Raw genomic sequence first — 13,419 nt, 5'->3', positions numbered from 1 at the left:
CTCTTGAGTAGAGTGATTGCATTATCATAGTTACTGTCTGTTAACATCAGTCCTGCTACTGCCTTTGCAGCTGGTCCAGTGAGATATGTTTTCAGATAGATAAACTTCTCCTTATTACACAGTGAATCATTGTTGTGAATAGCAGTCTCATATTGGCTCCAAAACTCCTGCCACATATTGACATCTCCATAGAATTTCTCAATAATCAACTTCGGTAGCCTTACTGAGTTAGCGTCACTCACCCGGGCTGGTAGTGGATTGACTTCCTGTTTCTTCGTTATCACTCTTTGTGCACGACTCTTCAGCATGATAATGCGCTCTTTATAATCCTCCGTGCATGCAATCTCTGCCTCCAATCCGTCCAATGGCGTTAACTGTTCAATTCCACGATCGAGTTCAAACAAACTGTCCTCCTTAGCTGATAACAATTCCAACAATGTACTCAAGTGATCGGTATTAGGATTTGACTGGGATATTTCCACGTCAATCTGATTCAAAATCCGTGTTGTTGCGCCTCGAAAGTCAGAACACAATCACTGCACCTGCACATAATTGGCGCGTTCTCTCTCATTCCTCTCGCAAGGCATTCTGGAACTTGCAGTCAAAAAGCGTAATTCAACACAACCCAATACAATTACATATGCAAATAAATATAAAGAAATATCTTTAGATACAGCTCAAAGAATAAACTTAAACATTAACTCTGTAACACATTAAAGTTACAACAGTATTTGATCACTAATGCTGACGTGTGTGTGTGTGTGTGTGTGTGTATTTGATCACTAATGCTGACGTATGTGTGTGTGTATTTGATCACTAATGCTGACGTGTGTGTGTGTGTGTATTTGATCACTAATGCTGACGTGTGTGTGTGTGTGTGTGTGTGTGTGTGTATTTGATCGTAATGTTGACGTCTGTGCGTGTGTGTTTTTGATTCTTAATCTTGACGTATGTGTGTGTATTTGATCCCTAATGTTGACATCTGTGTGTTTGTGTCAGTGTGTGTATTTGATCCTTAATGTTGACGTGTGTGTGTGTGTGATCCCTAATGTTGACGTGTGTGTGTGTATGTGATCCCAAATGTTGACGTGTGTATTTGATCCTTAACGTTGACGTGTGTGTGTGTGTGTGTGTGTGTGTGTGTGTGTGTGATCCCTAATGTAGACGTGTGTGTGTGTGCATTTGATCCCTAATGTTGACATCTGTGTGTGTATTTGATCCTTAACGTTGACGTGTGTGTGTGTGTGTGTGTGTGATCCCTAATGTTGGCGTCTGTGTTTGATGCCTAATGTTGACGTCTCTGTGTGTTTGATCCCTAATGTTGGTGTGTGTGTGTGTGTTTGATCCCGCCAGGTGTGTGTCCATGAGGTCGTCCATGCTGGTCTTGATCCTCGTGGTCAGTGCCCAGGCCGTGTGCACCATGGGAGGGGACTTCTGCCCCCCGGTCTCCGCTCAACAGCACCCTACCCCTAACAGGACCCCTAACTCTGCCCCCACCGTGGACCCCAAACTCTTCACCAAGCGACGCTACCGCTCGCCCCGCGTTCTCTTCAGTGCACAGCCGCCCGACAAAGAGCCCACAGGACGCCAGGGGTCCGGGGCCAGCAGGGCAAGGCGCATGGTAGGTCAGCCACAGCACCGGGGGGTGTACTCTGTGTGTGAGAGTGTCAGCAACTGGGTGGGCAACAAGACCAAGGCCACAGATATATCTGGCAATGAGGTGGAGGTGCTCCCTGACGTCAACATTAACAACGTCAAGAAAAAGCAGTACTTCTTTGAGACCACATGCCGTGGCGCCCGGGCGGGCAGCTCTGGCTGCCTGGGCATCGACGGGCGACACTGGAACTCCTACTGCACCAACTCGCACACCTTCGTGCGGGCGCTGACTTCCTTTAAGGACCTGGTGGCCTGGAGACTGATCCGCATCGACGTGGCCTGTGTGTGTGTGCTCAGCCGAAAGTCCTGGCGACAGTGACCGTACTGTAATCACTAGTCCTGTAGTCACTGCAGTACTGACCGACAGGACCACATGGTTACTGTTATGAAGTCACTGCAATACTGCATTTCCAACCCCCCACCCCACTGGAGTACTGCAGTTCAACCCCCCCCCCCCCCCCCACTGGAGTACTGCAGTTTAACCCCCCCCCCCCCCCACTGGAGTACTGCAGTTCAACCCCCCCCCCCCCCCCCCACTGGAGTACTGCAGTTCAACCCCCCCCCCCCCCCCCCCCCCCCACTGGAGTACTGCAGTTCAACCCCCCCCCCCCCCCACTGGAGTACTGCAGTTCAACCCCCCCCCCCCCCCCCACTGGAGTACTGCAGTTCAACCCCCCCCCCCCCCCCCACTGGAGTACTGCAGTTCAACCCCCCCCCCCCCCCCCCCCCACTGGAGTACTGCAGTTCAAACCCCCCCCCCCCCCCCCCCCACTGGAGTACTGCAGTTCAACCCCCCCCCCCCCCCCCCCCCCCACTGGAGTACTGCAGTTCAACCCCCCCCCCCCCCCCCCCCACTGGAGTACTGCAGTTCAACCCCCCCCCCCCCACTGGAGTACTGCAGTTCAAACCCCCCCCCCCCCCCCCCCCCCCACTGGAGTACTGCAGTTCAAACCCCCCCCCCCCCCCCCCCACTGGAGTACTGCAGTTCAACCCCCCCCCCACCCCACCCCCCACCCAACTGGAGTACTGCAGTTCAAACCCCCCCACCGGAGGACTCTGACACTCTCTGCCCCACCCCAGCCCTCAGCTCACAGTTAATTATTGATTGAGGACTGCATGTATATAAACCAACCATTTGTTTATTAGTTGTTGTTGTTATTTATTAAACACCTCAGTACATGCACTGCATCTGTGTGGCGTTGTTGTCTGGGTGGTGGGTGTGGTGTCCGTCACAGGGACTAATGAGCAACAGTCAGAACGACAGAAGGACAAATAACAGGTAGGCTAGGAGACAGTATTGTAACGTCAATACAAGTCGCTATACTTAGAGGTTTTCTAAACGACACAAAATCCTGCTCCATGAGAACGTGGATGAATAGAAACATATGGCATTATTTTGATGTGCTTTGGTCAGCCTTTGGCTCATGCCTACTGAGATTTCACTTTGTTATTTCAGGAAAAAAAAATATTTCCATTTTTTCCCAAGAATCTCCATTTCAACTTGGATGAACCAGGCATATCTAAAATAAAAAGTCCCTGTGGAAAAAATGTGTCCTAGAGTAGGTTTCCCGAAAGCTTCGTAGCTAACGTGATGCTTTATTTCTCTCCATGGGCTGACTTTCCCGAAAGCCTCAGTCTGTTTGCGTCATGGAGAGAAATAACTTGAAGAGAATACCTAAAGTGCCATGTTGGATACGAGGCTTTCGGGAAATTTACTCCAGAACACAGTTTTTCCACTTTTTGGTCTATTTCAATTTTTATTTTAGAAGATGTGCCATGTTCATGTTCATTGAAAAGTTTCCCGAAAGCTCCGTAGCATTTTTCTCCCATGGCCATGACAATCTATTTATCTTATTTCACCCATAACTGAAACAGACCGATGCGTTCGGGAAACTCAACCCAAACAACTCTACTGTCCCTCAGACACCTTTTAACGTGGTCCAGCAGTCCTGGCTACATCTGGGATAAATCAAGGGATTGGAATATCCTCCTGGCTGAATGGAGCATCTCCACAGCCCAAACACTGAGCTGGACAGCCAGCAATGCATCCACCTCCTGGCTGTGACCCAAGGGATGAGCAGGTCAGGGTAACCACAGGGTAATGAGATCTGTGGAGCTACAGCACTTGTCTTCAACCCTAAACCTAAAAAGACTAACATGGTGTGACTTGTTGTAATGTAGGTCTTGTAAATTAAAGTTTAAAAAAGATACTTCAGCGTGTATACAAATGTAGGATCTTAATTTGAGCAAGTTTCCTACACACGGAAAATAAATGTAAATTGTTATGTGGATTATAAACAATGAACATTTTTGCAGGTGTTGATACATTTTTCATTAGGGCAAATCAAGTGGAAATTACAAACGTTAGAAACCTTTTTAACCCTCAAATGAACTACAAGTTTGCATTTCCTGCAGCGCAGGAAAATTCTCAGCAATAAAAGACTGAATAGATTAAGATCCTACATCTGTACATATTTTCAAATCTTTCTGTTGGAAAATTCAACTTGAAATTGCACTTTTGTTCCAGCCCATGTGCTAGAACAACTGGTTTAATGTATTCAACTTATAATGAAGCCATTGATTAGTTGAATCAGGTGTAATTCTTGGCTGAAACAAACACATGCATACCATGTGGGTCTCTGGGACCCGGACAGAATAACACTGATCTACAGTCTGAGAGTTTACAGAAGTCACAGTAACATTAAACAGAATACTTTCAGTCCTAAAGGCAGAAATGTAAGAGCAGGCCAGCATTTGTGTCTCATTACTGTTACACAACTGTTTCTCTGTCATTTTCAGTGAGCGCTTGTTCTGTTAATTCCAGAGGAAATAGAGGTGGGGCGGCAGGGTAGCCTAGTGGTTAGAGCGTTGGACTAGTAACCGGAAGGTTGCGAGTTCAAACCCCTCAAGGTACAAATCTGTCGTTCTGCCCCATGTGCTAGAACAACTGGTTTAATGTATTCAACTTATAATGAAGCCATTGATTAGTTGAATCAGGTGTAATTCTTGGCTGAAACAAACACATGCATACCATGTGGGTCTCTGGGACCCGGACAGAATAACACTGATCTACAGTCTGAGAGTTTACAGAAGTCACAGTAACATTAAACAGAATACTTTCAGTCCTAAAGGCAGAAATGTAAGAGCAGGCCAGCATTTGTGTCTCATTACTGTTACACAACTGTTTCTCTGTCATTTTCAGTGAGCGCTTGTTCTGTTAATTCCAGAGGAAATAGAGGTGGGGCGGCAGGGTAGCCTAGTGGTTAGAGCGTTGGACTAGTAACCGGAAGGTTGCGAGTTCAAACCCCTCAAGGTACAAATCTGTCGTTCTGCCCCTGAACAGGCAGTTAACCCACAACCCAGGCCGTCATTGAAAATAAGAATTTGTTCTTAACTGACTTGCCTGGTTAAATAAAGGTAAATTAAAAAAAAGGAAATAGAGGTGGCGTTTTTGTTGACCAAACCTAAGTGACATGCTGGTGAAGAATGCAGACAAATGGGCTCTATTCAATCCACTTTGTGGAAATTCAGATTTACAGTGCTTAATTTCAAATACACACTCAAATGCATTTCCATTTCACTCTGATATTTAGAAGGCTGATCTTTTAAGGGATGTTTTAAAGCTGAAGAAGAGTAAACCCCTGAAACAAGGTTTGCCAACATTCAATAGTGGAGCGTAGACCACAGATCAATACTGCCCTCTAGTGTTCTTCATGATGATCAACAAGCTCCTCTCAGAGTAGTAATGTTAAACCAACAATCTCTATGTCATGATTTCTTTGCCAGCTAGTTACACTTGATAACCATTTACTATTCCTAGCTGGAAAACAAAACCATATGTATGATGTAGACTGATGACCCAATATAAATGCTTCAGTTCTTTGTCATGTCCTTAACCAGAGAGAAATAAACTGTTGAAGTTGTTTGATCCACAGGCTGTATTTGGATAGAAAAGCCATTCTGAAAGAGAGCCAGCAGGGGTCGCTGTTTACCTTTCCTCAGCTAATAAAATGCAAAATGAGTCTATCGCTGTGACCGTCGCTGCCACAACTAATGCCCTACCTCCTTCCCTGCCAATGGACAAGAGTAATACGAGATTAAAAAAGGTCCTCTGCTATTCTAACAATGAAACGAAAATCAGAGGTAAAAAATAAATAAAATAAGTTAATACCTTCATTTGGATGAGTGAAACTATATGTCATTTTCACCTATTTTCTCCAATCAAGTGCTAGCATAGGCTACTGTGCTTTAAAATCATATATTTAGTGGAAATTCAATACTACCAATATAACGCTGTCCGATGTTTCAGAACTTGGTCAACAAACTTGTGTACAACAGTGGAATCCTGAGTGACTTACAAGGCGTGGTCATGATGGTGTTCTGGGCATAACAAAGATCCCACAGGACTATTTCCATAATAAACAGATTATTCCATGGGCGAATAGCCGCACACAAGCCTAAGATCAACAAGCGCAATGCTAAGCGTCAGCTGGAGTGGTGTAAAGCTCACCGTCATTGGATTCTGGAGCAGTGGAAATGCGTTCTCTGGAGTGATGAATCATGCTTCACCATCTGGCAGTCTGACGGACTAATCTGGGTTTGGCGGATGCCAGGACAATGCTACCCACCCCAATGCATAGTGCCAACTCTAAAGTTTGGTGAAGGAGGAATAATGGTCTGGGGCTGTTTTTCATGGTTCGAGCTAGGCCCCTTAGTTTCAGTGAAGGGAAATCTTCAAACATCAGTGCCCGACCTCACTAATGCTCGTGGCTAAATGGAAGCAAGTGCCCAAGCAACGTTCCAACATCTAGTGGAAAGCATTCCCAGAAGAGTGGAGGCTGTTATAGCATAAAGCGGGGGGACCGACTCAATATTAAATGCCCATGATTTTGGAATGAGATGTTTGACTAGCAGTCCACATACTTTTGGTCATGTACTGTAGCTATGATGTCCCACTACATTTCCAATCCCCCTCCCTCAAACTATTTGGAATTGTGACTTTTTTTTCTGGAAATGTGTCTTGAGTTTTGTCTGGGAGGGATTTGGGGGGTCTGTTTTGGCCACATCTTAAAGCTGTTTATTGTTATTTTAGAATGGATGGGAATAGGCTCTGCTCATTCTTGGTAATATCAAGGTTACATTTGCTTATAGACATGTTGTCAGACTCAGCACACATTTAGGGCTTTTACCCACAGATTAAGGGCACAAGGCTGTCAGCAGTCTACTAACAATTGTTGTCACATTGCTAAGAAATGTGTTCATTTCATTTATTTTTGACCTGGTTTCATAATGTTTTCTAATAATTGTTTACAAATGTGTCACATTTCTGAAACACATTGTTCTTGATTATACAATAAAACATAAACCAATATATATAAATGTGATGGATGTTACAGTACTTTAGCTCTGTTCCCGAGTGTAGAACTCTAGAACTCTCCCTCTGCCCTCTAAGACAATTGGTCGTCCCCAGAGTGGTGTCACTTTGTCAGACAGCAGCCCTTTGTGCCTAGTTAAGAGACAAAAAGCAGTGGTGTTGTGAAACAAGCCAAAGAGGGCGGGTGGTAGAGGACAGGAGAAAACAGTCTGTTTGGGTTACAGTGCCTATACTTAGACAGCAGTACCATTCTGGTCATGGAGAAAGGACATGTAAAATACAACGACAAACTCCTCTAAGAGTAGTAATGTTAAACCCAACAATCTCTATGCCATGATTTCCTTTGATTTACTATTCCTAGCTGGGAAACAAAACAAAAACTAATTCAAAAACATTTAGTAAAACAGTGATTTTACCCTGATGTAGGCTGACGACCCAATATAAATAATTCAGTTATTGTCATATCCTTAACCAGAGAGAAATAAAATGTTTAAGTTGTTTGATCCACAGGATGTATTTGGATAGAGAAGCCATTCAGACCGAGAGCCAGCAGAGATCGCTGTTTCTCTCCTCAGCCAATAAACAGCCAATTGAGTCAAAACAAAATGAGCAGAGATCGCTGTGACCTTCACTGCCACAACTAATGCCCTACCTCCTTCCCTGCCAATGGACAAGAGTAATACAAGTTTTTTTTTAAAGGTGCTCTGCTACTCTAACAATGAAAAGAAAACTGTAAAAATGAACTGAATCAAACTAATATTCCTTTCATTTGGCTCAATGAAACAATGATATTCGCTTTTCAACTATCGTCTCTGAATCATGTGCTAGCATAGTGTATTTTACAAACATATATTTGCTGGAAATTCAATACCACCAATATAATGTTATCTGATGTATCTGAACTTTTTCAACAGACTTGTGTACAAATATTTTTCTCATGAAATGATTGATGAGCAACGTCATAGTGGAATCCTGAGTGACTTACAAGGCGTGGTTATGATGGTGTTTTGGGCATAACAAAGATCCCACAGGACTATTTTCATAATAAACATACTTTGATATTTAGCCAACAAGTGCTCAGCTTACACTACCGTTCAAAAGTTTGGGGTCACTTAGAAATGTCCTTGTTTTTGAAAGAAAAGCACATTTTTTGTCCGTTAAAATAACATCAAATTGATCAGAAATACAGTGTAGACATAGTTAATGTTGTAAATGACTATTGTAGCTGGAAACGGCAGATTTTGTATGGAATACCTACATAGGTGTACAGAGGCCCATTATCAGCAACCATCACTCCTGTTTTCCAATGGCACGTTGTGTTAGCTAATCCAAGTTTATCATTTTAAAAGGCTAATTGATCATTAGAAAACCCTTTCGCAATTATGTTAGCACAACTGAAAACTGTTGTTCTGATTAAAGAAGCAATACAACTGTCCTTCTTTAGACTAGTTGAGTATCTGGAGCGTCAACATCTGTGGGTTCGATTACAGGCTCGAAACCTGCAAAACACCAGTCTCAACGTCAACAGTGAAGAGGCGACTATGGGATGCTGGCCTTCTAGCCTGAGTTGCAAAGAAAAAGACGTATCTCAGACTGGCCAATAAAAATAAAAGTTTAAGATGGGCAAAAGAACACAGACACAGGACAAAGGAAGATTGGAAAAAAGTATTATGGAGTTCCTCTGTCCAGTGTCTGTGTCCTTTTGCCCATCTTAATCTTTTATTTTTATTGGCCAGTCTGGGATATTACTTTTTCTTTGTAACTCTGCCTAGAAGGCCAGCATCCCGAAGTTGTCAGTTGAGGACTTGAGGTGTCTGTTTATCAAACTAGACACTAAATGTACTTGTCCTCTTGCTCAGTTGTGCACCGGTGCCTCCCACTCTTTCTGTTCTGGTTAGAGCCAGAGTTTGGGGATGACAATTTTCACAATAAAAATGCACCTTTATAATAAAAAGCATTACATGCATAATCGCATTTGCAGTCACTTTTGACAATGGTGTTTTCCCGCTAATGGAACATTCACCCTTATAGCCGACAGCCATGTGTGCACTGCTGTGCTTATAAATGTGAAGAAATAGCCTACTAGTTTATAAACATTTTAAGCTAAAGGTTCTGATCAGCCACATTGCGTAAAAATATTTTTGTGATGCTAGTGGTTGTATTAATTTAGGATTTATTGCACCCCACAACTGTCCCAGACCATGTTTGGAATATTCATTTATTGCACATAATAGGTTGACTTTTGTACTATGGGGGGATAGTAGATTGACATAGGCTAGTGCTTTTGCTGTTTGTTAGGCCTACTCAACTTGTTGGCTGACAAAAAGTAAATATGGACAGTTCTTCCAATATCTTCAATCTGCACCTCGGAATTGGATAAGGACGCTCGCAGTTGCGTCCCCGATGTGTCTGTCTTCACTTGTAGCCTGTGAAAGACCCGATCACGTGACGGAGAGCCATGTGAGTGAGGCGTTTCGGATTGCCCAGCACACTCAGGGAGAAGGGCACAAAGCAGCACCCTGGGCAGCAAAAGGCATGAATTTTTTTAGGGGGCATTACGGCCACAAAGGGGATGCCGCCGTGAAATTCGAGGCATTATCAAGTGCTTGTCAAATTGTGAATGAGAGACTATTGGAGTGTGTACAGCCTGTGCAAAAAAACAAAGCAGAGCTCATGTCTTTCAAGTGACATTTTTCAAAGCAAAGACTTTCAAATTAGAGACTCATCATGCAGCCTTATAATGTATTCAAAATAAAAACATATAGCCAAACGTTTGTAGAACAACTAAAGTTACATTAATAACTAAATTAAGGAGTGCCTATTTCTTTGTTAACTTCCCAACACACACAATAGCTGCATGTGCGCACTCCCTCAAATAATTTGGCAAAAATATGTATATTTTATTCAGCTTCGTTCAGTTGCATTCTTCATACTATAAAAAAGTGCCACGGAATTATAAGCAAGTCTTGTCTGCTAACTAAACTAGTGTAGCCACATCAGGACAACTAAGATTATACTATTCTTTTCTTCTGAAAAGAAAGGTTCTTTAGACCCGTCTAAAATAAATAATGGATTTATTGTGAAGGTGTAGCCTATATTACATGGATTTATTATACTTAAAAAAAAATGATTGTAGGCAATGTGTGGAAGCCAAGAGATGGTAAATATGACTCACCACCTGCATTTGGTCTTATGTAGCAAAATTTGAATTTCAGTTTTTTGGATAAAAGTTGAGACAAAACCATACACTGTATTTGAGGAACAATGGGAAAGTAATTCTGCTTTGAATGTTGATAAACTTGTAAACACACCTTTACTAGTGTTTTTTTTTTTTTTACAGCAATTTGACCATGAAGGTCTGATTCAAGCAGTCTCCTCTAAACAGTGGATGTTGAGATGTGTCTGTTACTTGAACTCTGAAGAATTTATTTGGGCTGCAATTTCTGAGGCTTGTAACTCTAATAAATGTATCCCGGTAACTCCGGGTCTTCCTTTTCTGTGGAGGTCCTCATGAGAGCCAGTTTCATCATAGCGCTTGATGGTTTTTGCGACTGCATTTGAAGAAACTTTCAAAGTTCGTGCAATTTTTTGGATTACCTGACCTTCATGTCTTAAGGTAATGATGGACTGTCATTTCTCTTTGCTTATTTGAGCTGTTCTTGCCATAATACGGACTTAGAATTTTACCAAATAGGGCTAACTTCTGTATACCAAACCCTACCTTGTGACAACACAACTGATTGGCTCAAACGCATTAAGGAAAGAAATTCCACATATTAACAAGGCACACCTGTTAAATTAAATGCATTCCAGGAAGCTGGTTGAGAGAATTCCAAGAGTGTGCAAATCTGTCATCAAGGCAAAGGGTGGCTACTTTGAAGAATCTCAAATATAAAATATATTTGGATTTAACACTTCTTTGGTTATAAAATGATTCCATGAATGATATTTAATAGTTTTGATGTCTTCAATACTATTCTACAATGTAGAAAATTGTTTTGTTTTTTAAAGAAAAATCCTTGAATGAGTAGGTGTGTACAAACTTTTGACTGGTGCTGTATGCTATTGTTCTGGCCTGTGTGGTTCATATGTGTTGTAGTTTGTTGCATCGTATTGCTTAGTTCATCATTTGTGTCAACTTTGAATTTACAGATGCAGACCCGAAGACAAACCAAGTCTCCATCTGTCCCAGTACTGTGGTGTACTGGTGTACTGCAGGCCTAAGTGACCACACACACTCAAATGGACCTACAGCTGGGGTAAGATTCTTCCATCATTCACACACAGTAGACACAGATTAATTAAACCACCATGTTATCAACCAAATGCTGTCCTCATTGCTTAAGTTGTATTGTCTATGGCTCAATTTGTGGAAATACTGTGATCACTCATCTTTAATGTTGTCATTCACAGACACACGATGACCACAATTTGAACGCTGCAACCGAGATGGAATGACATGGAGGGACACACGCTGAGACCCTGAGTATGACTGGACATGGGCTAGGGTATTTGTGATGACTTAAAAATGGATGCAGAAGCACACCAGCACACCTTTTAATGTTCATTCCGTGGCTAACCATCCCTCTAGTTACCCCTCATTCCACACTTTGCCTTTTATGCTCCATGAACCCTCAACTTGACACCTTCACCCATTTTCCAAATCCAGCTACCTTCACTTGTTCTTCTCCTGATATAACATCTAGCAACACATTTAAAAGTGTTGTGGTGTACTGTTTTTGCTACCTTTTTTCACCTGTGTAATGCCGTACTCCTCTTATTCTGGGGTTCAGACTGAATGCAGTGGTAAAGGTGCTGCTCACAATTGACATCAGCAACATGGACCTGTTACATTGACCAGAAGACTGTTGATATAGCTGTGTTCTGGCATGGCTTCCTTGTTTTGAGTCTGTTGTTTCTCATTCTGCAGGAGTTGACCTAGCATTTTATATTAAATCTACTTCACACATCCAGTAGTTTCTCCTTTTGTAACTCACCCACCAAAAATCACTACATGCTGTTTTACATTGTGTTATTTCTGCTGGTCTAATTCCTAAAAAGGAAAAGTAGACAAATCTCTGCGCTCTCAGATAGTAATAATAGTTAATATGGTGCTCTTCAATGTCCCATGTTTGTGGCATTGATGAATAAATAATTTGTTTACTTCAAATTAGATGTTTATATTTGATGTATAAAAGACATACAGTATGTATTGTATTGGTTACTGTTGTGATTTCTTTAAAACAATGTAATTGTTGGAGTTCAAGCGTTTGACGTGATTGATGGGTGATTAGGTGCATTCTTGTCAAATAAATAGGCTTATTAATGCATGATTATGGATACATTCTGCAAAGAGTTGATCTGGCTTTGAATCTGCAACAGAACATGTCAACAAGTTAGTTCTGAATTTCTTTAATAAAGCAGGGCATTCTGATACCAAGAATTGAAATATATATCACCTTGTTCATATAGTTGGCAGTAGTTCTAAGGGATTAAAGGGATTATAGACCTCCACCGGCTGAAGGAGCAGAGGATCTGATAAAACAAAGGTGTCAACTAGAGATGACATGCAGGGATCTTGCATGTCTACATTTATGCTAATTAGCATTTTCGAATTAGAGTAAATAGAGCCGAATATATTGATAAAAGTCACCTTGTCCAGGAGAGATTCACACAGTTATCAAAACGTCACGCCGGGGAAAGCCTACAATGAAACACAAGCCTTGTTTGAAGTGGCTCTAAAATCCCTAATGGAAAAATGAATGGTGAAAAAAAAAAAAACGATTGGAACCATTTCTGTGTTTGTCGCTAGGTTTTATGGGTATTATGACACGTCCACTGTTGTGAAGTAGTGGGATTGGTTGTTTAGCAACAAAACCGGTTTCGATTGTTGACAAAATATAAACTATATTTTTTCTCCAATGTTTATTGGAAACATATATACATTTACACAATGAGCACTTGTTGTCGCTCAAATACAGCTTGCAGTTGTTGGTAGCTAGCTACAGATTTTTTTGCCATAAAAATCTGTCAAAACACCTCAAAACAAGACATTGTTTAAATAACAAGATGAAACTAGCTGAGACGAGTCACTTACGATTCCCCACATGGCAGTTTCGTGTCATTGTTGATAGCTAGCTACCTGGTCATCCACAATCACAACAAGAGATTATTACCCCATTAAAGTGTCCATATCCTTTTCGTGACGTTGTCAACTAACCCAGCTATCTGATTCATCTCTACACTCACGAGTCAATGACAGAAAATGGGCAGTCCGACAAATAGCGTAAAATTCCTCTACAGATAAAACAATGAGACAGATATTTCACTGGATGTATAAATGTGAAGCATCCGGTGTGCGCTTCCACTCACTACCAAATATGGTAGTG

At 42.0% G+C, this 13,419-nt stretch overlaps 1 protein-coding gene and 1 long non-coding RNA gene across 4 annotated transcripts in view; one reads left to right on the top strand and one right to left on the bottom strand.

Annotated features, from left to right (window-relative positions):
- Nucleotides 1–2,124, top strand: part of ngfb (nerve growth factor b (beta polypeptide)) — a 34,926-nt gene extending 32,802 nt beyond the window's left edge. Inside the window, exon 3 of the mRNA XM_036950752.2 lies at nt 1,354–2,124. Within this exon, the coding sequence (XP_036806647.1) occupies nt 1,364–1,975 (612 nt within the window). The 5' untranslated portion in view covers nt 1,354–1,363 and the 3' untranslated portion in view covers nt 1,976–2,124. The remainder of the gene's footprint in view (nt 1–1,353) is intronic.
- A 7,044-nt stretch (nt 2,125–9,168) lies between these two features.
- Nucleotides 9,169–13,304, bottom strand: LOC110495197 (uncharacterized). 3 transcript variants are annotated; one of them, XR_016488147.1, is made up of 4 exons: nt 13,128–13,304; nt 12,684–12,734; nt 12,490–12,565; nt 9,169–12,403 (listed from the first exon to the last, which is right to left on the bottom strand). It is a non-coding gene; the product is annotated as an uncharacterized LOC110495197 (long non-coding RNA). The 3 variants fall into 3 exon arrangements; XR_002469402.3 differs by having other exon boundaries at nt 12,684–13,304; XR_016488146.1 differs by having other exon boundaries at nt 12,490–13,304.
- Nucleotides 13,305–13,419: the final 115 nt, after the last annotated feature.

Source organism: Oncorhynchus mykiss, chromosome 17, assembly GCF_057628025.1.
Source record: "Oncorhynchus mykiss isolate SJ-2025 chromosome 17, ASM5762802v1, whole genome shotgun sequence".
NCBI classification, from domain to species: Eukaryota; Metazoa; Chordata; class Actinopteri; order Salmoniformes; family Salmonidae; genus Oncorhynchus; species Oncorhynchus mykiss.
The sequence above is the reverse complement of the archived record's forward strand: the minus strand, read 5'-3'. Positions and strand labels throughout refer to the sequence as shown.